General features: G+C 43.4%; 1 protein-coding gene across 1 annotated transcript; it reads left to right on the top strand.

The window, feature by feature from the left end:
* Positions 1–1,077: 1,077 nt before the first annotated feature.
* Positions 1,078–20,006, top strand: MYLIP (myosin regulatory light chain interacting protein; the record flags this gene model as incomplete). Its single annotated transcript, XM_082848139.1, has 7 exons — positions 1,078–1,164; positions 2,259–2,449; positions 13,736–13,921; positions 15,213–15,410; positions 15,936–16,112; positions 17,058–17,478; positions 19,101–20,006. 7 exons carry the CDS (start codon positions 1,078–1,080, stop codon positions 19,188–19,190), a joined length of 1,350 nt encoding a protein of 449 aa, XP_082704265.1. The 3' UTR covers positions 19,191–20,006.
* Between the last annotated feature and the right edge of the window lie 5,010 nt (positions 20,007–25,016).

The following is a 25,016-nucleotide window of genomic DNA, read 5'->3' as shown; positions in this document are numbered from 1 at the left end:
TAGACCTTCAATTATTAATACTTTCTATTGAGATTCAGAGATAAGTCCGTTACTCTGAAGGTGGGGATAACACCTGGTTGCCTGAGAGAAGGGACTGGCATTGGAGCAGGTGCTCCATTAATGTTTAATGAAAAATGAGCTAAGACGTGAGATAGGCCGGACAACCTGAGAGAGGGCCTTAGTGCCCGTACGGGCTTTTGATTCTGCACAACGGGTAAATAGAAGCCTTTAGAGAGGTTTCATAGAGAAAGCACTAGGTCAAGCTCCCTGGCTTATTGAACGACAGCAAAAACTTTTATACTCATATTTTGTTTTCTCAATGACGAGGTCTAACCTAAAGAACAAAAATTCCGCCTTCCTACAGCCCACTGAGGCAAACCCCAGGGAAATCATCATTTTCTTTTCAGGCTTTGGGGTTGCACTCTTTGCTATCTGCTTTCACCACGACGACCACCACCCCGCCCCCCAAACACGCTACTGGAGCGACCCAAGGCTTCTTTCTGAAGGCGGTAGCTTGGAGGCGTTTAATCACTGTATATTCAAGCCCGACAGAAAGGCGAACCCACGTGGGAGCCCCGGGCGGTCGCTGGCTCGGAGCAGCGTCTCCCAGCGAGCAGAGGTAGCAAGCGCGTTCCGGGGCGTCCCTCCTTGCGCAGCGCTCAGCCCCCGCGAGCTACCACCTCCCCGGCGGCCGGGGGAACTCAGCCGGCTCTGGGAGGTCGGGCGGCGGCCGAACGGCCGCTGCTATTGGCTGGTCGGGCGGCGGCGGAGGGGCGGGGCCTCCGTGATTGGCGGGGGCCCCAGCCGAAGGGGGCGGGGCCGCTATATCAGAGAAGTCCCCGCTGCGACGCAGGCAGTCGGGCTGCTGGCGTGCGGCGACGCCGCCGGACTCGGAGAGCCAGCTGGCGGGCGGGCTGGAGAGGGGGTGGCGGGGAGGGCGCGGCGGCTGCGGGTTGCAGGGCAGTGGTCTGCAGGGCTTCAGCCTCCCGACGGCCAGCCTCGCCGAGCCCGGAACTGGGTCTGAACCCCGCGCACAGCAAAGACGAGGCGGCTGTGGCGGCAGCGGCGGCCCCAGCCATGCTGTGCTATGTGACGAGGCCGGACGCGGTGCTGATGGAGGTGGAGGTGGAGGCGAAAGCCAACGGCGAGGACTGCCTCAACCAGGTGAGGACCAGGGGCCAGGCGCGGGGTCCAGGCCGGTTCCCCGAGGCCGAGGGGCCTCGCTGTGGCGCCGGGACGCGCCGCTTGCCGGGGTCCGGCGGCGCAGCGGCGGCGGCGGGGTTAGTGCGCCCCAGGCGCCCGGCCTGCACCCCCTCCTCCACGAGGCCGTGGGGCGCACGGCCCCTTCGTGGCGTGCCGGGGGCGCGTGGTGGGGTGGGGGTGGAGGGCGCGGGGGACGCGCGGCGGGCCTGCCCCCCTGCCCCCCAGCCCGGGACTTTCCCGGAAGAAGGAGGCCCAGCACACCTGCCTCAGGTGTGTGAATGATGCCTCCTGTCGGGTCCCCGCGGGGCCTGGCAGCGCCACCTGCGTCCCGCGATGAGGTGGCTGGAGGCGGTCGCAGGTCCCTCGGGTTGCTCGGCAGACAAGCAGTGCCCTTGTCTCTTGATGCTTCTCAAATGGAGAAGCATTTCTTATGCACCTCCTTGCATCTCCCGATTCGCGGGGGACGAGAGGACGGTAGGTTTGGGTCGTGGACTCCTCGGTTGTCTTTAAGCACGCGTTTCCTTAGGAGTGAGGAGGAACGGTTCCAAACAGTGCATAATGGTGTGGCAGAAAATTTGATCTCAAGTGAAACGCTGTGCCCTCCAACCCCCTCGACCTGAGATGTTTGGAAAACCTCCTGCAAAGCTTAGCTGACACTTGTGGCGTGTTTCCTCAATGTGTTTGCTTTTTTGGAGTCCAGATGGTTAAAATTGTCCAGATAATAAGCTGCCAGATCAGCTGTGCAGATTGTGCTAGTGGAGGGAATTCCAGTGATTGGAATAAAAAGGAAAATACCCCGTCCTCAGCCTTTCTGGAAGGCTACATTTTGAGAACTCCTTTTGTGCCTCTATACTACATCTAATGGTTTCGCGTCACTGGAGCCTTAGAACTCTGTTGTTTTAGCTGACATCAGGAATTGTAACACCGTTGTTGAACTTTGTTATTTTTAATAAAAAAAAGAATAGGCAGGAATCTTAGACTCAGATGGAGTCTTTGGGTTTGCTTTGACCACATGGACCGCTTGCTCATCCACACTGCATTCATTTTTGTTTTAGGTGTGCAGACGATTGGGAATTATAGAAGTTGATTATTTTGGACTGCAGTTTACGGGTAGCAAAGGTGAAAGTTTATGGCTAAATCTGAGAAATCGGATCTCCCAGCAGATGGATGGGCTAGCCCCTTACCGGCTTAAACTGAGAGTCAAGTTCTTCGTGGAGCCTCATCTCATCTTACAGGAGCAGACTAGGTAAAGTGACGCTAAAATAAACCAATGTCAAATAGACCTTTGATTCCATTTAGGAAGGGCCACTGCACCTTCGCAGAGATGTTCACAGGCAAATTTGTTTTGATACAGAATGAGTTGGTTATAACTTAGAAGTTTTCCATAGCACAGTTCTTTTGTTGAGGTGAAAAGAGAGCTGCATAGTTGGCCTGGGGTACATTTTCCACCTCTTCTGGTGTTTTTCTTATTTTTATAGACAATGGGAGAGTAAGGTTGAATTCTTACAAACACTTGAGATCAGTGCCACAACGCAAAAAAATTAAAGAAAGAAAGAAAGAAAAAAGACTTAACTGACTTCCTGATAGTGGCATCTACTGCCCGATAGTAACCTCTGTCTCAGCAGTGTTACTACAGGTCATTGCAGACTGCTCTAACAGAAAGCAGGAAACAGTTCCTCTTGGGTTACTTAAACTTGGTCAACTTCTTCAGCCTAGTGTCAAGTTACAGTGTGTAGCAAAGAGCTCTGTCCGAATTTTAAAAGTTTTTCAGTTTCTTGAAAACTTAGTCAGAAAACTCTTTTAAGGCCAGTAGTAATCTAACACTACCCCACAGATAGTTTATACATGATTGTTGAGTTCAGATTGTTAAATTTCTCTCTTCTAGAAAGCCACCACTAGTGGTAGACAATTGGAGCATGTGGTTTCCTTTTTCAAACAGAAAATGGATTCTCCCCTGGACTGGCTGTAATACTTTTCTCAAGGATGAGCCAAGCTAGGAAACTGGTGTTTAATATTTACTGCTGAAATGCAGGAGACCTAAATCTTATAGTGGCATGTAAAAAAAAAAGAAAAAGAAAAAGGAAAATGACTACTTTTAAACACGGTAAACTTTGGATCTTAGTTCTAATGTTTTTCATAATCCTTTGGATTGGAAATTTGCCATGCACATAAAAAATGTGAGTGTGAGAATTATGAGTAATGAGTGAGCCATATCCTTTAAGAGTTTTTAACATGTCATTTTTTTGGTTGTTTACCAGAGGACGTATAGACACATATTTTGAAACACTATTTATTTGAATTTGAAATCTCTCCTTTGCCTTTTTATGGAGCTTTAAATGGTGAGAGAATTGTTCAATTTTGTATCTGAGGGAAGCTAGTATGTTGAATTCTTAGTGCTCCTGAAAATATGTTGCAAAATATTCAAGTGATTTCATATTTAAGGTTGTTTTAGCTGTCTATATGAATCAGGATAGGTTGGGTTTTTTTTTTTTTTTTTTTTTAAATTAAAGCGGATTTGTGAATGCTTCCACTTTGCACTTCAGTGTGATAACTTGCAGTTGAGTAAGAGAAAATAATATATATATAAAGCACCTTGGAATTTTCATTGTGTAGCTTTATCATTACTTTGCAATTATTACAGGGCCTCCAGATTCAAATCTATTTTGATGACACAGATTTATTTTTTAAATCTGCGGAAGCTTGGAGGACCAAATACATCATTTAAACAATGACTGAGGGACTTCCCTGGCGGTCCAGTGGTTAAGACTTCGCCTTCCAATGCAGGGGGTGCGGGTTTGATCCCTGGTTGGGGAGCTGAGATCCCACATGCCTCGTGGCCAAAAAACCAAAACATAAAACAGAAGCAATATTGTAAAAACTTCAATAAAGACTTTAAAAAAATGGTCCAGATCAAATAATCTTAAAAAAAACCCAGTGGCTGCAGTCATAATATAATACGTACATCTGTATTATAAATGCTTACAGATTTTACAATTTGCTACTAGTCTTTACCTGTGCTTTCTTGTAGTAGAGTTAATAACTATTATCAGCTCCATTCTATTCATGCAAGAAATAGAGATATTTTATGAATTAGAATTGGAATCAAATTTCCTACTTTATTGACTCAATTGACTTTGACTCGAGATTCATGTCTAATAGCACTCAAACATTGCACATACCTAGTTAGACTAGGTAATTTTAATTGATTTTCATTCCTTTTGAAATTATACTGAAAAATTCATGTGATTTTGACTTTTAAAATATTTGTGTGTTTTACTTGTTTTTGTGGGGTTGTCTGAAATAAATACAGAATTTTAAGAAAATGCCACCTAAACTTTATATAGCATTCTGCTTTAATAACTAGATAAAGTGCGTTGTAATTAGCACTGTACCTTTTCATTAGGATCAGTAGTCGTGCTGCGTCGAATGTAGTTACAATTAGCATTGTGTTTATGTGCATGATACTACGGAACAGAAATACTTATTTTCCCTAATATTATGTTATCAAGATAAAGCTGGTTGATAAACTTTTTTGATATTTAATCATTTGTTGTAAAATATTCATATAAAATGCCATGAAAATAAAATCGATCTGTTTACATGGTGAGTAAGCTCAGCTTTGCCAGTCCAGTTATGAGAGGTGATATTTTCCCAGCTCTTCATCAAGTCATGAGGTCAAGTCATCAGTCATTTCCATTTAATACTCAGAAAGTGTCTGGACAGTTTATTAAATGGTGCTGAAATATCCTAGCCAAGTTGTCTCTGTGGACAATTAAAGCAGCCTGCTCACAGTAGCTGGCCTGACTGGGGGCCAGTTAATATATTAGTTTGCATTAGATTAGGGAAGCTGCTGTGAGAATGACAGGCAGGAAGGCCCGTCTGTAAGAGCAGAGCTCTAGGGGCAAGGCAGAAGCCCCTGCGTTCTAGGTCCCGCTCAGCAGTCTGCCTCCAGCATGTACAGCCTTCCAAGACTTGAGCCCAACTGAAAACCCTGAAAGAGATTCTTTAAATCCCTTCTAGCAGTAGACTTTTTTTTTCTTGGCTTCTGCTTCCTCTCCATATTATTTTCCTAATGCTTTTTCTAAATACATTTCTCTGAAGAGAGAAAAAATATATCCAATGTCTGCTTAGATTGGTAGATAGAGTTAATCTGGCCTCTGATGTGGCCTGATTTTAGATTTGATTCTTTACCTGGATAATTATGTTTGCTCTGGAATGGGGGATTCTGGAAAGTAACCAGAGAGTTTTGTTTAGACTCAGCTGGCACCTTTCAGAGATTGGCGACAGCAGGTGTTTTCAGCAGATGTTTGCCATGCTATGGATTAAAACGAAAAGTGAAATTAATATATTCCAGAAGTAAATCTGAAATCATAATCATCTTTGAAATTATTACCTTTCAGAGGCTTTCGGTTATTCACAGCAATTCAGACCAGATTTTGTCAACATTTTCAAAACCAGAGATTAGAGAATTATATGCTTCATCTTCAGGGATGGTAATTATACCATCCATTCCCAGTAAAATCTTTCTGTTTCTCCTTGACTGCCACATTTTAGCAGAGCTCTGTGTTCTTTGCTAGAGGCACCCTGCTTGGTTAAGACTTACCAACACCTGAATCCTCTATCCCAGAAACCAATCCCAATACAGGGGCTCCGTGAGTGCTGAACTACATGTTCATGGAAATGCTATAATCCTGAACGTTGCATCTCATTAGGATCTTAAAAGTCGCGAGCAGTGATGCGTTTGGCTTCAGACCCCAGCTCACTCATCACTCCCCGGGGAAGCCTTCTCCAGGCGTGCTCAGGAGACTAAACTCTCCCAAGACATCGTGTAGCTTTCCTTTATAGCATTTAATGAGTGTGTAACACTCCATTTACTTATGTGACAATTTGCTTATTGTCAGCCGCTCTAATAATCTAAAATTCCATTAAGCAAGGAGCTGATCAACCTTGTATACCCAGAATCTAGCCAGTGCTTGGTGTGTAAATATTTGTTGAATCAATGAATTAAGAACTTGGAAATAAAAAAAAATAGGGTTAACTGATACTGTGATAATATAAATTTTCTTATAGGTATTGAAATGTTTGCCAGTTTGCTTCTATAACTTGAAAAGTTTGAGAATGTCTAAAAGAATTCTCACCACTAAAAAATGTTTTGTAGTGATTTTTCTCAGTTAAGAATTTGCTCAGTGCTTGGCATTCTTTTGTTTGCTTGCTTCCTTCCTTCGCCCCCTCTACCTCATTCCAAGGCGTTTGTTCATTGTGGTTGTTCTTATCTAGAATGAACTACCATGCTCCTGGACCTTTTATGAAGTTCAGATAGTTTTCAAGCCGCAGGCTCATTTTATCTAATTTCACCCAATCTGTAGGTCCTGACTACTTATTAAACTCAATTTTTCCTTGTCTCTCAACAAATATTACTTAGACAAGTGAAAATCGAAGGAAGATGGCATCACTGAAACCCACAAAGCAAATGCCACATGCAAACTATAGGCAGGTGGGGGTGATAATCTCAAATCAGTACACAGCTGAATCACATTGACCCTAGCCAGTGCCTGTAATCACATTCAAAGTCTTATAAAACATCATCACGCAATGAGAAGCCCACGCATCACAGCGAAGAGTAGCACTCGCTCACTGCAACTAGAGAAAAGCCAGCACGCAGCAACGAAGACCCAACGCAGCCAAAAGTAAAATAAATAAAATAAATAAATTTAAAACAAAACACATTGTCACGATGGTAAAGGTTGATTACAGAATTTGCCTTTGTGTGATTCAGGATGGGTAAATTCCATAGGATGCATTGCAGGAGTATTATGCTCTTCATATCAACTACATGCCTAAGAGTGGAATGACACATTTTTTTTTTTTTGGTATGCCCAAAAAAGGCTCCAGGAAAGTAAAAAATGGTAAAGACAGACGTGTATATTATTTCCAAAGAAAGTATTAATTACATTTCTGAATTCTTATTTATCTTTTAAGTTTTTCTTTCTGTTCAGAGTACGGGATGTTTGTGGTGGTATATGGTTATTTTAGCCACAGACTGCCCGCCTGGGCCCCTTCAGTCTCTTTTTGAATTTCTGATACTTATATATGTGTATGAAATATCAGAGAACATTGAGAAATTGATTTTTATGTAACCAAAAGGAACTGTTCATTTTGAATGTCATTATAAATAAAATTTGAATATTTAAATGGCACAAAGGGCAGATTCAGGGTGACCAGTGGGGTCAGGTTCCAGGTTTATTTATTCTCTGAGTCGTGTACCACTACAGCCCGATCCCAGACCTCTTCTGGACCTGATAGCCCTCCACACTAATCTAAATTGTTGAGAAAGAGATTGTAGTTAATGCTCTTAAACTACAAGATTGCCCGGACTGTTGTTTGCCTAGGGACAGCTATCTACTGTGAGTAATCATATTTTTTAGAAGTCCGGATTTTATGCTTCCAAGTGTTTTTCTGCTGTGAGTTGTAACTACTTTTGAACTTAGGAATTTCCCTCACCTGTACCCTCCTTATCTTTTAACTGCCTTGGAGCTGAGGAGAAAGCAAACTCATCAGTGATTCCCATTTTGCATTTTGGGCTTTGAGAAGGATTTCCTTAAACCTGAATAGAGACCTGACTTGGTAATTATTGGCTGTGACAGGTTTGTCAATTGTAAGCCTTCCATGAAGTGTGGTAGATGTGATGGTTCATTTTAGGTGTGGCTCTTCATTTGAATTCTGAACCTTGACCCTAGGGATTTTTACTGGTGTTATTTTCTCAACCTCTTACTATGAAAAATTTCAAATGTACGGATAAGTTGAAAATTTTTACAGTGAACACCCAATACCTAGATTCTACTATTAACAGTTTAATATACTTGCTTTATCACATATTTATCCATTTATTGATCCCTCTATCCATCCATCAGTCTTTTTTCATGCTTTTCAAAATAAGTTGTGTGTGAGTACACATCTCCCTAAATACTTCAGTATGCGTATCACTAACTAGAACTCAGTATTTACCTACAGTTCTTTTTTTTCTTTTGATTGATACAAAATTTATATATGATGAAATGCCTAAATCCTAATATACCACTTAATGAGTTTTGGCAAATGGATGTACCTGTTTAAACAAAACCCTTATCAAGTATGAACCATCACTCCAGAAAGTTCTCTCATGCCTCTCTGCAGTCGTTCCCACCCCCCCTTCCCTACCGCCACCCCACAACCAGGTTGTATGTTTTTCCAGCATAGTTTAGTGATGCCTGTTCTACTTCATGTCAGTGGAATCGCACAGTATGTACTCTTTTGTGTCTGGTTCCTTTTGTTCATCATAAATTTTTCGAGACCCATCATCTTATTGTATACATCAGCGGCTCGTTCCTGTTTATTGCTGGATAGTATTCCACTGTAGGAACGTGCTGCTGTTTGTTTATGCATACTGCTATGATGAATACCTGTTTTCCAGCTATCGTGAATAAAGCTGCTCTGAGCGTTCAAGCACAAGTCTTTTGTAGACATGTGTTTTCATTTCTCTTGAGTAAATGAGAATGGAAGAGCTGGGTCCTAGAGGAGGTAATTGTTTAGCTTATAAGTAACTGCCACATCTTTTCCCGAAGCGATTGTACCATTCTGTACTCCTGTCAACAATGTACAGGGGACCAGTGCGTCTGCATCCCTGCCAGGTTTCAGGTGGGTTTATAGTGGTAGCACATTGTGGTTTTAATTTCTACATCTCTGTTGATTAATAACACTTTCATGTGCTTATTGGCCTTTTGTACATCTTTTGCGAAGTATCTATTCAAGTCACTGGCCCTTTTTTATTGAGTTGTTGTCTTTATTTTTGAGCTGCGCAAATTCTTTATATATACTAGTCCTTTGTCAGATATATGTTTTATAAGTATTTTTTTTTTCCTGTGGTTTGCCTGTGTTTTTGATGCCTTTTGATGAGTAGAAGTTTTTAACCTTGGTGAAGTCTCATTTATCCACTTTTTTCTTTTACGGTTTTTGCTGACTGCATCCTGAGGGGAACCTACCTCCAAGTCGTGAAGATACTCTCCTATGTTTTGTTCTAAAAGGGTTACAGTTGTAGCTTTTACATTTAGGCCTGTGATCTATCTTGAACTGATTTTTGTTTCACTGGAATTTAAGATACAAAACAAACCTATAGCAATTCTGTTGTGACTTGATAATTTTTAAATATAACTTGGCAGTTCGAGCTTGTGGTTTAATGACTCATTGGACTGAGGCGGGCATATGGGTGATCTCAGTGGGTGTCTTGCTCTGTGAGGGACAAACCAGCCATTACAATGGAGGGCCAAGTTCAGTCAGTCTCTTGGGGAGAAATTCACTTCAGTTATTAGGACTGGAGACTTTTTAAAAATAGCTACTTAGCCATTTTCGCGATGTCTTAGGTTAGTTACTTAATTTTGAGTTTAATAGTAAATGTGGAGATAGTTGTTTTATATTTGTGTCATGAAAAGCTCTTCAAAATTATGTAACTGGGAAGATAACTGGAGGGCAGTAATTGAGAGTAACTGTGATGAGCAGATCGACAACTCCCGATTGGTTTGCAGCGAGTTCTGCTTTGATTATTAGATGATTTCTTTATGAGACAAGCCAGGGTTTAGAGGAGAGTGCTCTGATTACAGTTCTCAAAAGATAAATGACCTAACTTTATTCCGTAAAGCTATGGAAAGGAGTTCATTTTAAACATAGAGGAAATCTGAAGTACATACTCTGAAACAAAAATATATTAAGGATATGTGACTCTTTTTTAAATTAAAATATGACATATCCTTATATTTACCCCCCCCCCCTTTTTTTTAAGTCTTCCCTAATGCTGCAGCAAGTGTGAATTCATTAAATGCAAAGACATGAGTTAGCTAGAATGTTTCACTTTGGGGCTCCAAACCCCATCCATATATTGAAAGTGTATTCGTTTTCTTAGTAACTGGGTAAAGCTTGAAGAGTCATGAATTTCAAGGTGCAACCAGAACAATGTTTAGAAAATGAGCTTATGTCTGTTAGGACATATTCATAGACATTTGCTTAAGACAAAGAAATCATTTTTTCCAAAGGCTTTCTTTCTGTTTATGATTCTAGCATGTAGCCTAAATTGAATTAGATAGGCCAACCACTTTTGATCTTTAGTTAAAAAAAAAAAAAAATTCACTGCAGGCCTGACTTCTTTGACCACATCTGCTCATTTTGATATTATTGGTAACTTTTAACCACTTTACGAAATGGGAGGTGCGGGGCGGGGGGGTGGGGGGAATCCACGAGCCAGACAGTTACAGGCCAGATGGTTGGAGAGAAAATAATAGGAGAAAATACTTGACTGAAAACCACCCCTAATTATTGAGCCATCACTGGATTCCGTGTGGAAATGTTTCTGTATGCCCTGCCATCCTCCCTCTTTGAAAGAGCACATTAAATAGAGTCTGCAGATGGCCTGCCACCGCCGTGACCTTCGCTGTCACTGCTGCACGTGCTCTTCTCCTGGAGAGCATAAACTTATCACCCAAGAGCCAGTTTGTAGCCAGAGTTATTTTGATAGGATACATTCCTTGACACCAAAAGGCTGTACCTTCCATCGAAACAGGAGCAATCAGATATATTCACCCTGGGACCTCGGCATAGGGTTTGGCACAGTGGCGATGCGTGGCAGATTTGTTGACTTGAAATGAAAAGGTTGCTTGATAGCCATGAAATGGCAAAATGCAGGAAGGGCCTTACCAGAAAGTTTCTGTAAATGATAAGGAGGAGGATTTTTGTACTCACAGGGTATCGACCGCAGTGCAGCCGAGAATGTGGAGTATGTTGAAAAGGCTATTGTCCCCCACCTCCTTTTGGAAAATTCTGACTCCCAGACCGAGGAAGGATCACATTACTCTCAGGCTGCTGACCACCTGTTAACATTTTGTTACTGCTGCTTCTTTGCCTTTGATTTTGACAGCTGTCTGTCCAGAAGTCGGTCCTGGATAGTTTGGAAAAGGAAATTGGATCAATTTTGAAACTCTTCTTTTGCAGGCTAAACTAGTCTCTAACTTAATACTTAGGAAATAAGTTAAAAGACATTTTCACATAAGCAGTAATTAAATTGAGAAGACTTAGTTTGGGTGATACCCTTAAAATCTTTCAGCACATACTTCTTTAATGGAAGTATATATTTAGGTTTTTGGGTGATACCCTTAAAATCTTTCAGCACATACTTTCTTCTTTAATGGAAGTATATATTTAAGTTTTTATTCCCTACTAACATGTCCACTGATGAATGCAGAGACAGAGGTACCTTAATCAAGATGACGTTTACCGAACAGTCCTCTAAAAAGCTTTCTGAGGGCTGAAGCAGTGTTGTAACACCAAGATTTTAAGGGACGGCTAGACCTCAGTCCTCTCAGATAGCTATTTTAAAACAAGTTATTTTTGTAGTTATTTCTTTGCCCCAGTAAGGACCCCCTTCTCAGTTTAGCAGTATGTCAGAAATACTTTAAAGACAAGCAGATGTTTGGGTTAATAGAAACCATGCTTATCTTCTTCCAGTGCTATTATGCATTCTTCACTGTGATTTCTTCATAGGGGGCTTTGAATAAAGAAAAAACTGCAGTGTTTGGCAGAGTCTGATAATTTTAAACATTTCTTTATCATTATAGAAGGCACAAAATGTTGAATTTAAACATGTCTTAAAGGAGGATTAAATGGCTCTTGTCAGCCTGAAGTTTTGAGACTCTCAACAGAGCCCCTCCTTGTATTTCTAGCCTCAAGTTCCCTTGCCTCCTTTTTTTGCATTGTTCACGTTATCCCTTCTACCTGGATGTCCGACACAAGGCTAGCATATAAATAAAAGCATCTCGAGGACTGGAATAAGGGTATCTAGCTGAAGGGGGGGAATTTAGGAACCCTGTTCAGAGCTTTACAATGATGATCGTAATTCATTTGTTAACAGAAGGAATAGTACGGCATTGCAGCATGTTTGAGAGACTGTATTGAGTCATCCAAGGAAGGTTATACATTTGCCAGAGACAGATTTCATAATCCAGGCCAGTGTGCCTATGACAGTTTAGATACTCTGTTCAGAATCTTAGGCAACACGGATTGGCAGGCAACAATATCTGAAGTTTTCCAAGATTTCTAATTCTCACATACCTTTCGGTAAATGTAGAATACAGTGTTGTATACAATTAGGACAGGCTCAGATGGAATGAAACCAGGATGGGAATATAAACTAGTTGCAGACACGTGTAGTTTTACGTACATTTATAGAACTCTCTGATGTTAGAGGCACTTATGAAGTCAGCTCAGGTGCAGCTAAATACTAGAAGTTAGAACATGTCAAATATAATAGAGGAATAGATAGTTTGCATGTGATATAGACAAAAGGGTATCCAAATGAGGGGACAGGAGGAGTGGCCTTCAGGACAGAGGGAACAGCAAGACCAGAGACGTGGAGGTGTGAATGTACTTGGTTTTTCCAGAAGGAGGAATTGTCCCTTTCCTGGGACATAGTGGCTGGAGGGAATGACAGGAGATGTGGCTGGAAATCTGGGGCCAGATGTGGAGAACCCTGGGTTCATGCTGACAGTGTGCTTCCTCGGCAAACAATGGGGATCCCTTGAAGGATTCTGAGTGGAGAAATGGCAAGTTTATATCAGAAGCAAGCAACTTGGAAGATGGATTCACAGAGTCTAGAAGAGAGATCAGCTTAGAGGATATTGTAAATTCTCTGACAGTTGAGAGCTACAAGTAGGATAGAGGAGGTAAAAATGGGAAAAACGGAACTGAATTTAAAGAGTTTTCAGAGACAGAAGGAAGATGAAGAGTCAAAAGTGAGTCTGTGGTAAAAATAACAAATCAGTCTCTGGTTTCCACTGGGAGAAAAAGTGGGTTTGGGGAGAAAGTTTGGCTTTGAAGAAGGTGAAATTGGGATACTGAAGACCATCCAGTGGAGAAGCCTGTTAGCACTTGGATATTTGAATATGATCCTTAGGAGAGAAGTCGGGGTTAAAACTAGAGATTTGGGGCTTCCCTGGTGGCGCAGTGGTTGAGAGTCCGCCTGCTGATGCAGGGGATGCGGGTTTGTGCCCTGGTCCGGGAAGATCCCACATGCCGCGGAGCAGCTGGGCCCGTGAGCCATGGCCGCTGAGCCTGCGCATGAAAAAAAACTAGAGATTTGAGCGTCATTTGAATAAAGGTGAGGCTTGTAAGATAATAATTACACGTCAAGATAAAATTTTTCTGATTAAGATCATTTCTTTTAAATAGTGTAATGTAGAAACATGTATATAATTATTTTACATTTTGTAACTTGAATGTTACTGAACTTGTCATAGTTAGACTTGTTTTGTTTGGGTTAAGACTTTTTGTTTCAGAGAAACTTAATCCTTAGACTTATTTTGCCTTACTACTCATGTAACTGTAAGCATTTTTAAGGTAGCTTTCTTCCTTGCTCTCTTTTCCTTACTTAAATGGGATTATGAAGTTGCTAAGCGGTTGGGTCCGATACCAAGTTAGTCCCTCAGCATAACCTCACTCTCACATTGCTTTGCAGGCATATCTTTTTCTTGCATATCAAGGAGGCCCTCCTGGCAGGCCACCTCCAGTGTTCACCAGAGCAAGCAGTGGAACTCAGTGCCCTCCTGGCCCAGACCAAGTTTGGCGACTATAACCAGAACACAGCCAAGTACAGCTATGAAGAGCTGTGTGCCAAGGAGCTCTCCAGTGCCACCTTGAACAGGTGAGGCTGCAGTTCAGGCTCATGTTTATTGTCATAGATCTAGCAAATTTATAAGAATTTCCAGAAGAAAATCAAACTATGATAGATACAGGTAATTTGTGAGGTTGAGACTAGACCATTGCCCAATATAACCAACTATTTTCAACAGATTCTTAGCCTTTTCTTTGAGAAACTTACAAACACAAAACATAATCCACACAAATAAATGCCCTTATATAAAATACTATATAACAGGAATTGTAACATCTCTGACCTTTTTAAGAATGCATATCTCTTAAAAAGTCTGTCATGTTTATCGGCATTTTCTTCATCCCAGCAAGGATTAAACCAAGAGACCTAAAAAAGATGTCTTAATTATCTATTCCTGGGTAACACGGTTACCCCCCTAAACTTAGTGGCTTAAAACAACAAAATCATCTCACAATTCTCTGGGTCAGGAATCTGGCCGTGACACGGTTGGGTTCTCTGGCTCCAGATCTTTGAGGAGGCTGCAGTCAAGCTGCTGGGGGGGTTCAGTCTCATCTGAAGGCTCACACGAGGGAGGGATCTGCTTCCAGTTTGGCCCAGGTGACTTGTTGGCTGGCCTGTGCCTTCACCACGGCGGCCTCTTCGGGGGGGCTGTTTGATAACGTGGGGACTGGCTTCCCCAAGGACGAGCAGTTGAGTCAGAGCAAGAGCAAACACCCAAGACGGATTCAAAGTCTCTTTATAACTTAATCTCAGAAGTGAGTGACAGCACATCACTTTGGCCGTATTCTGTACATTAGAAGCAAGTCATTACTCCAGCGTACACTCGGAAGTTACATGAGGGCATGGATACCAGGAGGTGGGGACCTTTAAGGACGGTATTGGAGGTTGTCCGCCCCAATAGATAAAATAGATCCTGTATTTTTCAGTTGCAAATGACCTAATCAATCCCATATAATGCTATATTATAATGAAACTTAGAAAGCAAATCTAGACAAATGGCATGAGACATTGCTACGTATAAATTTCTTATGTATATTTTTAGAGATTTTCCATAGTTCTTTTAATTCATCCCCATCTGGCATCCCCAATAGTTTTTTTCTCCTAATGATTTAATAGTTGAGATCTTGAACAGTGTCTTAAAAGTATTTTACAATAAGTTTACTAAATAAATGAAATATCAACAGTATATAGCTTTGAGTTTTTGTGATTCGTAAATGACAGTGTCAGTATAATTCACTAGTAAAAATGATACCGATTTATCTCTGAAGACTACTTCAGTTAATCTCTCTGTATGCCTCTCTGCCCTTTTGGTGTCTTGCAGCATTGTGGCAAAGCATAAGGAGTTGGAGGGGACCAGCCAGGCTTCAGCTGAATACCAGGTTTTGCAGATTGTGTCCGCAATGGAAAACTACGGCACAGAATGGCATTCTGTGAGGGACAGCGAAGGGCAGAAACTCCTCATTGGGGTTGGACCTGAAGGAATCTCAATTTGTAAAGATGACTTCAGCCCAATTAATAGGTAACCCAAGTCTTAAATTTTTGTTTAGACCTACGTGTGTACGTACTTTTGTAGCTCTGATGGTGAAAATAGGAAATGGAGAGGGATTTACTAGACAGTCATCCTTTAGGAATAATGTATTTCATTTTGGGTAGGTACATTCATTTTATTCAGGCCTTGATAACCATTTCAATATTTTTTTTTAAATATAGGCTCAAGTGTACTGATGTGACAGAGTTAATATTTTTCACGTCATCCATGGCTATAAAAATCTCATTTCTCACACACACACACTCACACACACCACACTCACACATACACACACACACACACACACTCACACTCACTCCAAAACTTGCGCCAGTGCTCCTCTCCAACTCTTTTCAAAGAGCCTTCATACCTAGGGAGCAGAGTGCTTATCTGATGGTCCCAGGCAGAGTGTCTGGCTTTATGGCTGGGCCCTGAGCACATGGGAACCCTGCAGAAGCACACGCACGGTGACCCATCTCCCCTGGGCTTGCTCACTTTTCTCTTCCCACGTTTCAGGATCGCTTACCCTGTCGTGCAGATGGCTACCCAGTCAGGGAAGAACGTGTACCTCACCATCACCAAGGAGTCTGGGAACAGCATCGTGCTCTTGTTCAAGATGATCAGCACCCGGGCAGCCAGCGGGCTCTACCGAGCCATCACCGAGACGCACGCTTTTTACAGGCACGTACCCCTGTGCGCCCCGTAACCCCAGCGTCTGCCACAATGCTGAGATTTCCAGGTGACAGCAAGGCTCCTATGGTTCCTGGTATCACTGTGTCAGTGAACCTTGTATAGAGCTTAAGAAATCGGTTGTTTTCGAACCCTTCATTTCTACCATAGCAGTGGGGTCCTTCTCAACATCATCCTGCTTTTCCTCAGGATTGTGTGTGTGTGTGTGTGTGTGTGTGTGTGTGTGTGTGACAGAGAGAGAGAGAGAGAGATGCATGGATTCGCTCTACTGCTTATCTCTTAGCCCTTTCCTCAGAGCTCCCCTTCCCCGAGGTGACTGAGCGGTGGGGCCTGTTCAGCCGCCGCTTTTGCCCTTTTCCCGCAGGATGACCCAAGTCATCTTTCCTTCCTGGGAGAGCTGCTACCCTGAATCCTCAGTGTGTAGTGAGGATGTCTCGATAACTGTATTGATAGCCTTATTTCCAAGGGTGCTTTAAAGTAGACTTGTGATTTGACTCAAATATTTGGAAAGTTTTTTAAAAGCTAAGAAGTTTAATTGGCAGGCAACCAACCCTTTTTTTATGTTAAAGTAGACACACACATTGTGGAGCAGAATGGAAAATTTGTAGCAATTTTTAACATAAAGCCAAGACTACAAAGAAGAATTTCCTTTTTCTTGCCATAAGCTGCTTTGGACTGTAGTTCTGTCCCTGGAGGTGGAGGTGCCCTCTGGTTTACAGCTGCCTGATCAGGGCTCCTTCCTTTGCAGACACTTGAGAAGCACAGAGGTAGAATCATTGAAATACCTAACACCTATGAAACTGGAAGAATTCATTTTCAAGCACACAAACAAGAATATTTAATGTCTGCTTCCATGAGCATCATTATTCACAGCAGTGTTTAAGGTCTGGCTCGTGGGGACGCCCAGGCCTGTCAGTACTGAGGTGGGTGTTACATCTCTGTCCGTAGGTGCGACACGGTGACCAGTGCCGTCATGATGCAGTACAGCCGAGACCTGAAGGGCCATTTGGCTTCTCTGTTTCTGAACGAAAACATCAACCTGGGCAAGAAGTATGTCTTCGATATTAAAAGAACCTCCAAGGAGGCGTATGACCACGCCAGGAGGGCTCTGTACAACGCGGGTGTGCTGGATCTCGTGCCGAGAAGCGACCCCAGCCCTCCAAACTCTCCCCTGAAGTCCTCGGAGAGCAGCATGAGCTGCGGCAGCTGCGAGGGCCTTGGCTGCCAGCAGACCCGGGCCCTCCAGGAGAAGCTGCGCAAGCTCAAGGAGGCCATGCTGTGCGTGCTGTGCTGCGAGGGTGAGATCAACTCAGCCTTCTGCCCCTGCGGCCACACTGTGTGCTGCGAGGGCTGCGCCGCCCAGCTCCAGGTGAGGATCTTCCCAGCTCCAGGTGAGGGGGCGTTTCCAGCTCCAGGTGAGGTGCTCCTGGCTCCAGGTGCGGGTCCTTCTGCCTCCAGATGAGGGGATGTTTCCAGCTCCAGGTGAGGGGGCATTTCTAGCTCCAGGTGAGGGTCCTCCCGGCTCCAGATGAGGGTCCCCCGGCTCCAGGTGGGGGTCCTCCTGGCTCCAGGTGAGGGGGTGTTTTCCAGCTCCAGGTGAAGGGGCGTTTTCAGTTCCAGGTGAGGGTTCTCCCGGCTCCAGGTGAGGGGTCAGCCGGCTGGCATGGGCCAGGTGCTGACTTGTGGAGGCACAGATGGAGAATGTCCATCTCCATCCAGAGGGTCTTTGTATCTGTGACTTGGAAGGTGTTGCCCTTTGGAAACAGTTTGGATTAGCACACTCTTTTCAACAATGTAATTACTAAATCACAGGCTTCTTTCAAGTCCTGGATATGAGGTTCAGATTCACAAGGTACCACATCTAGTTAGTGGCTGAGCCGGGCAGTGGAACCCAGGCCTCCTGGGGGCTGGTCACCTCCTTCTCTTCCCTTTTCATGTTGTCTCTGCTGCTTGACACGTCGGAGGATGGTCTTTTTTGCTTACTTGTATTATTTGGGAAAGAATTCTTAGAGTTTTGAGTGATAGTTAACTCTCACTTATCCATGGGTGGGTTGTCGCCTCATTTTTTGTGATTAATTTCCTTTTGGTACTGCCTATGCCTCCAAGGTCCCCTTGGATTAGCTCTCACTTAGCAAGTCAAACTAATTTTAATATTAGTAGAAAAAATACAAGCACCTCTTACATAGTATCTTTTTCTTTCTTGCACCTTGCATTTCCTTTTACAATATTCTCAATTTGTTTTCATTTCCCAGAACTGTTGGCTAACTGTCACTGTGAGTTTACATAAAATTAGCCCTAAATAACGTCTAGTCCCTCGGAAGCTGCTAATTTCAGAACTATTTTTAGGGCTACAAATGAGCCAAGAGGATGCCCATGTTTTCCTTAGAGTAGATCACGCTCCTAAGACGGGTGATTTCCCTAGGAGTGGTCGTGGATTTGCCTTTTTCATCCACATAGTCTGATTCTCATGCCTACGGCGCCCCGTGTGGCTGAGGAAGGGACATTCTTGCTGAGAGGCCAGCCAGGGGTGTGGAGCTGTGACCTGTGACTAGGAGCGGCCATGCTCACCGGCCACGTGGCATCCCCCCGTGATGCACCCTGAGCCAGCTGAGCCAAGGACACAGTCTCCGGGAGGGTCTCCTGCATCCCTGCCTGAGACTTCATCATCAGCCCATGTAGGGACCACAGCCTCATTGCCCAGCAAGAAGTCTTCAGTAATCACTTTACTCACGGTGCCTTGTTTAAGAGTTTGACTGAAAACCTGATTAATTTCATTCATTTATACTTTTTCCTAGTATTTATTTTTAATCCTTTGTCAGGTATAAAATGTCAGACTTGTTAGAAAGCAAAGAGCCCTCCCAGTGGAAAGCTAGAAATAATTGTGACCACAACGTATTTAGAAAAAGCACTGTAATAGGTACCATGGGTGAACACTGAAGACACAGACCCTTGGAAGTGTCCTAACCCATACTGTCGGCTTCTCTTTTCCAGTCCTGTCCTGTCTGCAGGTCACGGGTGGACCACGTCCAGCACGTCTACCTGCCGACCCACACCAGTCTTCTCAACCTGACTGTGATCTGATCTGCTGTGCACTTACCGGACATGCCATGTCTCCATGAACTGCACTGGTATAAACTATAAACATGATAGATTGTGGAGAGAATAAATACTCCAACGCCCATCTGCCATGCAACGTTTAGGGGGAAGAAAAAAAAGGAAGACTAGAAACAGTATGACTACTCCTTACCGCCAAAATGTACCATGCGTAGAATCAGCACCTCCGGGTTGGTGACCAGGAAGAGCTCTGGGACCCAGACACATTCCTTGGACTTTTCTTCTTTTTATGATCAAGTAAAGAAATCAGGAAGATCTTTGACGTCAGTTAAGTGGCAGCATAGCCCAAAAGTGAGTACCTTTTAGAAAATGATGTTTAAGTCTCCTTAACGTATCCCAAGGTAAGTTTCCTACTTGCAGCCAATTTTGTAAGGATTCATTTTAAGGATTTACTTGGTTCTTTTTGTACGGGTCACAGAGCTCTGGACATTTTTAATAGGAAAATTTTTCTTAAAGAGATAGTTGTCATTTTAATGTCATTTCTGTTTTTCTAACTTGTTCAAGAAAGATTGGGAGGCAAACATATTTAAAAATCGATTCGGGGACTTTTTTTTTTTTTTTTTTTTTTTTTGCCGTACACAGGCCTCTCACTGCTGCGGCCCCTCCCGTTGCAGAGCACAGGCTCTGGACGCGCAGGCCCAGCGGCCACGGCCCACGGGCCCAGCAGTCCCGCAGCATGCGGGATCCTCCCGGATCGGGGCACAAACCCGCGTCCCCTGCATCAGCAGGCAGACCCTCAACCACTGCACCACCAGGGAAGCCTGATTCGGGGACTTTTTTAAAGTGGACACAAAGTTGTCAGATTTAAACCAGTCTAACCAGTGGAAAATAGATCCCTCCACGTGGATGGTGTCCTATTCTTTCCCCCTCTCCTTACCCTGGCCCCAAGCCTTTCAATTATAAAATGCTACCAGTCTGGTTAGACGATTTCTGTGGAGTAGTCAGCACTCCTTGGGCCTCTTGAGTTGGTGGAATATTTTAAGATTGAAAAGGGAGCGCGTGTTCCTTGGAAGGAAGAGCATTGCTCGCTGAGATGAAGCTTCGCCATGTACAAAGCAGGGGTCGTTCGTGAGTTCTCCGACGCACCCTGCTCCAGCTTCAGCCAGTGGGGTTGCTTTTGCTTGAGCCATCAAGCCTTTTACAGCCTTATAGTAGGTATCCTAGACATCGTAAGCTTTTTTTTGGTAGTAAATGCTTAAGTATTAACTTTTTGTTGTCCCTCTATATGTTTTAGAGGGGGTTCGGGGGTTTTTTGTTTCTATATTCTTAATCATGTTTTCCACTCCCACTTGGGCATTTTGGAACCTGGTCAGCTTGTTGGTTTTCTAGGATGTCTGGAACCTGGATGACCTTATTGGGTGCAATACTAGCTAAGTTAAAGCTAGAAACCTACACTGTCACTTTACTGAGATTTCTGAGTATACTTTTCATATTGCCTTAATGTAGCAGTAATGTGTTTATGCATTTGTTTCTTTGCACAGACATTTTGTCAGATATTAAAACTCTACTTTTTTATGGTACATATTAGCATATAAGCCTTTATTCCAAGAGGTATTTATTTTTTCACTTGTAAAAAAATAATGTTTCACATATAAAGAACTCTGTTATATCTTAAAGGATTTCTGTCTTTTATATTCAGGATAATAAAGATGTTAAAGCAAACATGGGTGTTTGTATCTTCACAGTTATTGTCATTTAAGCCAGATTTTATTCATTTAATAGAGCATGGATAACGTCATGGTTGGTATCTAATGTGGTCCTTTGTGGAAAGTTTGAAAATGTTTAAGGTATTGGCTCTAATCAAGGAGACTCTTTACCCAGTTACTCATTCAGCTATGTTTTCTGGTTTATAGGATTGGAATGTAGGTGAAAATAGGGTAATATACACAAGCAGACGAAAAGTAACAATTGGGAAAAGGACTGTAAAGTATTGGAGAAGGAAGGGAATGGCGAAGTTGGAAGTTAAAACTCTAAACCCAGATGATGCCGCTAGTGCATTGCGTGGTCAGGACAGGTGAGTGCCGGGCTGGGTCCCAGCAGAGATGGCCTCAGCCCACAGACTCTAGGGCTGCATTCTATAGGGCGGCTAGCCTGCTGCTGCTGGGACCTCGCTGCCCTGAGTGTGCTCACTTGTGTTGCTCAGGAAATACTTTGTGGAGTAGAGAACAGTGCACATAATATATGTAACTCAGAACTATCTGTCACAGTCAAGTAATTTCAGCTGCTACAGAGGTTCAGTTCGGTACAAGTGCAATGATTTCAAGCAAACAACTTTTTAAAAATCGAGAAAAACAAGATTTGTTTTCCACTATTCCTATTCCTAAGTCAACCTCCCATCAATTTCTAGGAACTAACTTATTTATTCAATCACATTTATTGAGCACCTGCTAAGTTATTATTGAGCACTGGAAATTTAATAATGATCAAGACACGAATGATACAGGATGCCCATGTCATGTACTTAAACCTGTAATTTACACTATTTTCTCTATATATAGAAATTAAATAATATTCAAAATGATAGAATATTAACACTGGAGGGGATCTTAAATGTGGTAGTCTCAAAATGCTGGCCAGAGTAATGGATGGATGGATGACAGGCCAACAAATGGATAAGATATTGTTCACCCCACTACACCATGGACTCCTCAAGCTCAGTGACTAACATGAAAACTACTGTATTACAAGGTGACTTAGGAGAGCTAAAAGAAATGTGCTGTGTAGGCACAGAAGGTGATGGTTAATTCTCCTTAAGAGCCAAGGGTAAGGGTGCTTCACAAAGACCCTTTGAGCTGAGCCTTAACATTCTAGTTGAATTTTACCAGGTGGAAAAGAAAGTATATGGTGCATACAGGGTTAGAACGCAGTTTGGGAGGCTGGCCCCTCCCCCTGTGGTCAATGAAGTGGTAAGAAATGAAGTTCTGAAGGGAACGTGGTTAGAGTTACCGTTATGAGCGACCTTGAATTCCAGGCTTCACTTGGACTTGGTTCTCCACTGCCTTCAGAACCAGGAACTTTGGGGATGGGAGAGTGGCAATCAGATCTGGTTTCTTGCACAGGGAACACAGAGAAAAGAGGAAAGCATACACAAGAGCAGGAAGAGAACAGAGGCAAGAACTCAGTTTTGATCATCTTTCGACATGAAGATGAAACAGATCAAGAGCCTTCGGAAGTATGAGCAGTATTTAGTGAGACAGAGGAGTCATACACCAATTCTGCTTATATCTTGGAACAAATAGTCGTTAACAGAGGGACAAACAGGGGAGCAAGCCATGGGGGTAGGAAGGGAATCGAATCTGGTTTTGAACATGATGCATTTGAGATGCTTGATGACTGGCAAACCTGGGGTCTGTTGAAAACTTGGGCTGGAACTTACAGAGGATGGAAAAGGTAAAGAGAAGCATTTAGTGGCCATTACATTTAATTGATATTTGAAGACATGACAATGTAAGAAGTCATCATAGGGAGAGCATTAAGGGGGGAAATGAATAAAGCTGAAGATGGAACCCTGAAATGGCCTAGACCTAAGGTGGATGGTGAGAATAGGAAGGAGTCTGAGAAAGACAAAGGGACGAGGAAAAATCAGGGACTGAAAGCCAAGCCCGGAGACACCTTCAAACGGGCGCGCCCACTCCGCCCCGACAGGCAGGCCAGCAGAATCGAGGAGCCGGAGGGCCGGAAAAGGCCGTACAAATGTGGCGGTATCAGGTGGTCCCAAGTTCCAGGAAGGAGTGGGTGTATTTTGAGATTGCGGGCATACTCCAAGGTTGCCAGATTGTAGTGAGCTGTGTATGAAAGTGAGACAGGGACATGAAAGTGATAAAGGGGGGCCGACAGGCATTGGTGACAAGGTGGAGTAAGTCAAGATGGTACCGTAGGAGGAGGCGGGCTCAAGAGAAGCGTTTGCGTTTTGCATTTTAAATGGGAGGACTCGGTAGGCATCGAGGAGGGGGCCGTGGAGAGGGTGAGTCAAAAGGTACAGCAGAGAGGGATCAGCGTTGGCACTCTGGAGAAACAGAAGCCTCAAGAGGCTGTTCTGCCAAAAGTCACGATCCATGAGATGTGAACAAAAGCATTCTTTCATCCTTTTATTAAGGGTTACAAAAATGAGTGGTGAAGCTAGAGACATTTCCCCCACCCTGTATGTCTACACTGATCCTGTTGCAGATGTCGAGCTCAGATGCAATGTGGGTACATTCTGGGGTTGTCCCCTTAACCCTGCCATTGAACACGGAGGATCAGAATCCCCACGGGTGACTACTCTTGGGCAAAGCATGAACTCTTCCAAGAAAAATGTGAGAAAGAAATGCCCTATAGCCCAGAAGTTTGAGCAGATTTCCAAACACAGGCCTTGGGAGAGTGCATGTATGAGTCACCGCAAGTAAGCCTGAAGCAGGATGGTGCAACGGATGCTTTGGCGCTGAGAGAGCTCAGAATAAACCAGGAAGCCAATGTTTTTAGGATAGTTTTACCAAGCAGTGGAAAACGAAGCCTACGTGGAGTTTGAGCACAGTCAGAATTTAAGACCAGATGCAGCTATTTTTGCCTTTCTTGTTGCTTATCATATTTACTGCCTTCTCACAGAAATCCTATAACATTGCAAATTACTTTTATTCATATTTGCAGAATCTCCTTGAAATGAGTTTGTTTAAAAACTGCAAGATGTTAAAGAGTTAGCCCTATGCCTTTTAAAAACCAAACTATGTCAAGACCACACCAATTACACAGATTTAACACACCTGCCAGATGCTTATGGAAGAAAATACACTTCAAGCAAAAGCTAAACATCTGTTGTTCGTAAACTTGTGCTAATGCTAAGGGGAAGCAAAATCTCAAAAGCATAAGCAAGGCTTCTATCAAGGAGCGATTCCTCTGGTTGAGAAGAAAACTCCTATACACATGTGAAACAAAAAGATGATAGTTCTAAGACCAATAGTATTCCACCTACATGTATGTATATATGTATATATGCTTAAAACTTTTCACAAATGTTTAAAGAATATGAAGAAGTCACTGTGGATTGGGTGCATTTGGGAAGGCTTTTTGAAGTAGATAAGTTGTTCTTTGCCTTGCATTCAGTACAGAATTTGGATTGGCGGGAAGGAAGACAAAGCAGAGGATGTGGAAGAGCCTGCAGGTGAGGGACAAAGGGTGATAAAATAGGAAGAAAGTAGAACCAAGTCATAAAGAGACTTCTGGAAGAAAGATCCTAAGTTTGGTGAGTGTGTGAAAGATACAGTAAGATCTTTCTTTATCTGGGGTTCATTCGGTTCTGTTTTGTTCTTTTGCGGTACGCGGGCCTCTCACTGCTGTGGCCTCTCCCGTTGCGGAGCACAGGCTCCAGATGCGCAGGCTCAGCGGCCATGGCTCACGGGCCCAGCCGCTCCGCGGCATGTGGGATCTTCCCGGATCGGGGCACGAACCCGTGTCCCCTGCATTGGCAGGCGGACTCTCAACCACTGCGCCACCAGGGAAGCCTGGTTCATTCGGTTTTTATTCATTAACTTGGACATTGATTTATTAACTCAGCAAATATATATTAAGCACCTGGTATACATCAGGCTCCCTGTTAGGGCTAGAGCTGTAGTTCTCATCCGGGCTGATTTTCTCCCCAGGAGGCACTGGGCCATGTCTGAAGATGGTTCTTTCTCATCACACCGAGGATGGTGTGCCACTGGCATTTAGTGGGTAGAGACCAGGGATGATACACAGGACAGCCCTCACACCAAGAAATTTTCTGGCCCCAAATATCAATATTGCTGCTGTTGAGAAACACTGGACTGGAGGGTTCGG

The sequence above is a fragment of the Leucopleurus acutus genome, assembly GCF_964270905.1.
Source record: "Leucopleurus acutus genome assembly, chromosome: 10".
In the NCBI taxonomy this organism is placed as follows: domain Eukaryota; kingdom Metazoa; phylum Chordata; class Mammalia; order Artiodactyla; family Delphinidae; genus Leucopleurus; species Leucopleurus acutus.
The sequence above is the reverse complement of the archived record's forward strand: the minus strand, read 5'-3'. Positions and strand labels throughout refer to the sequence as shown.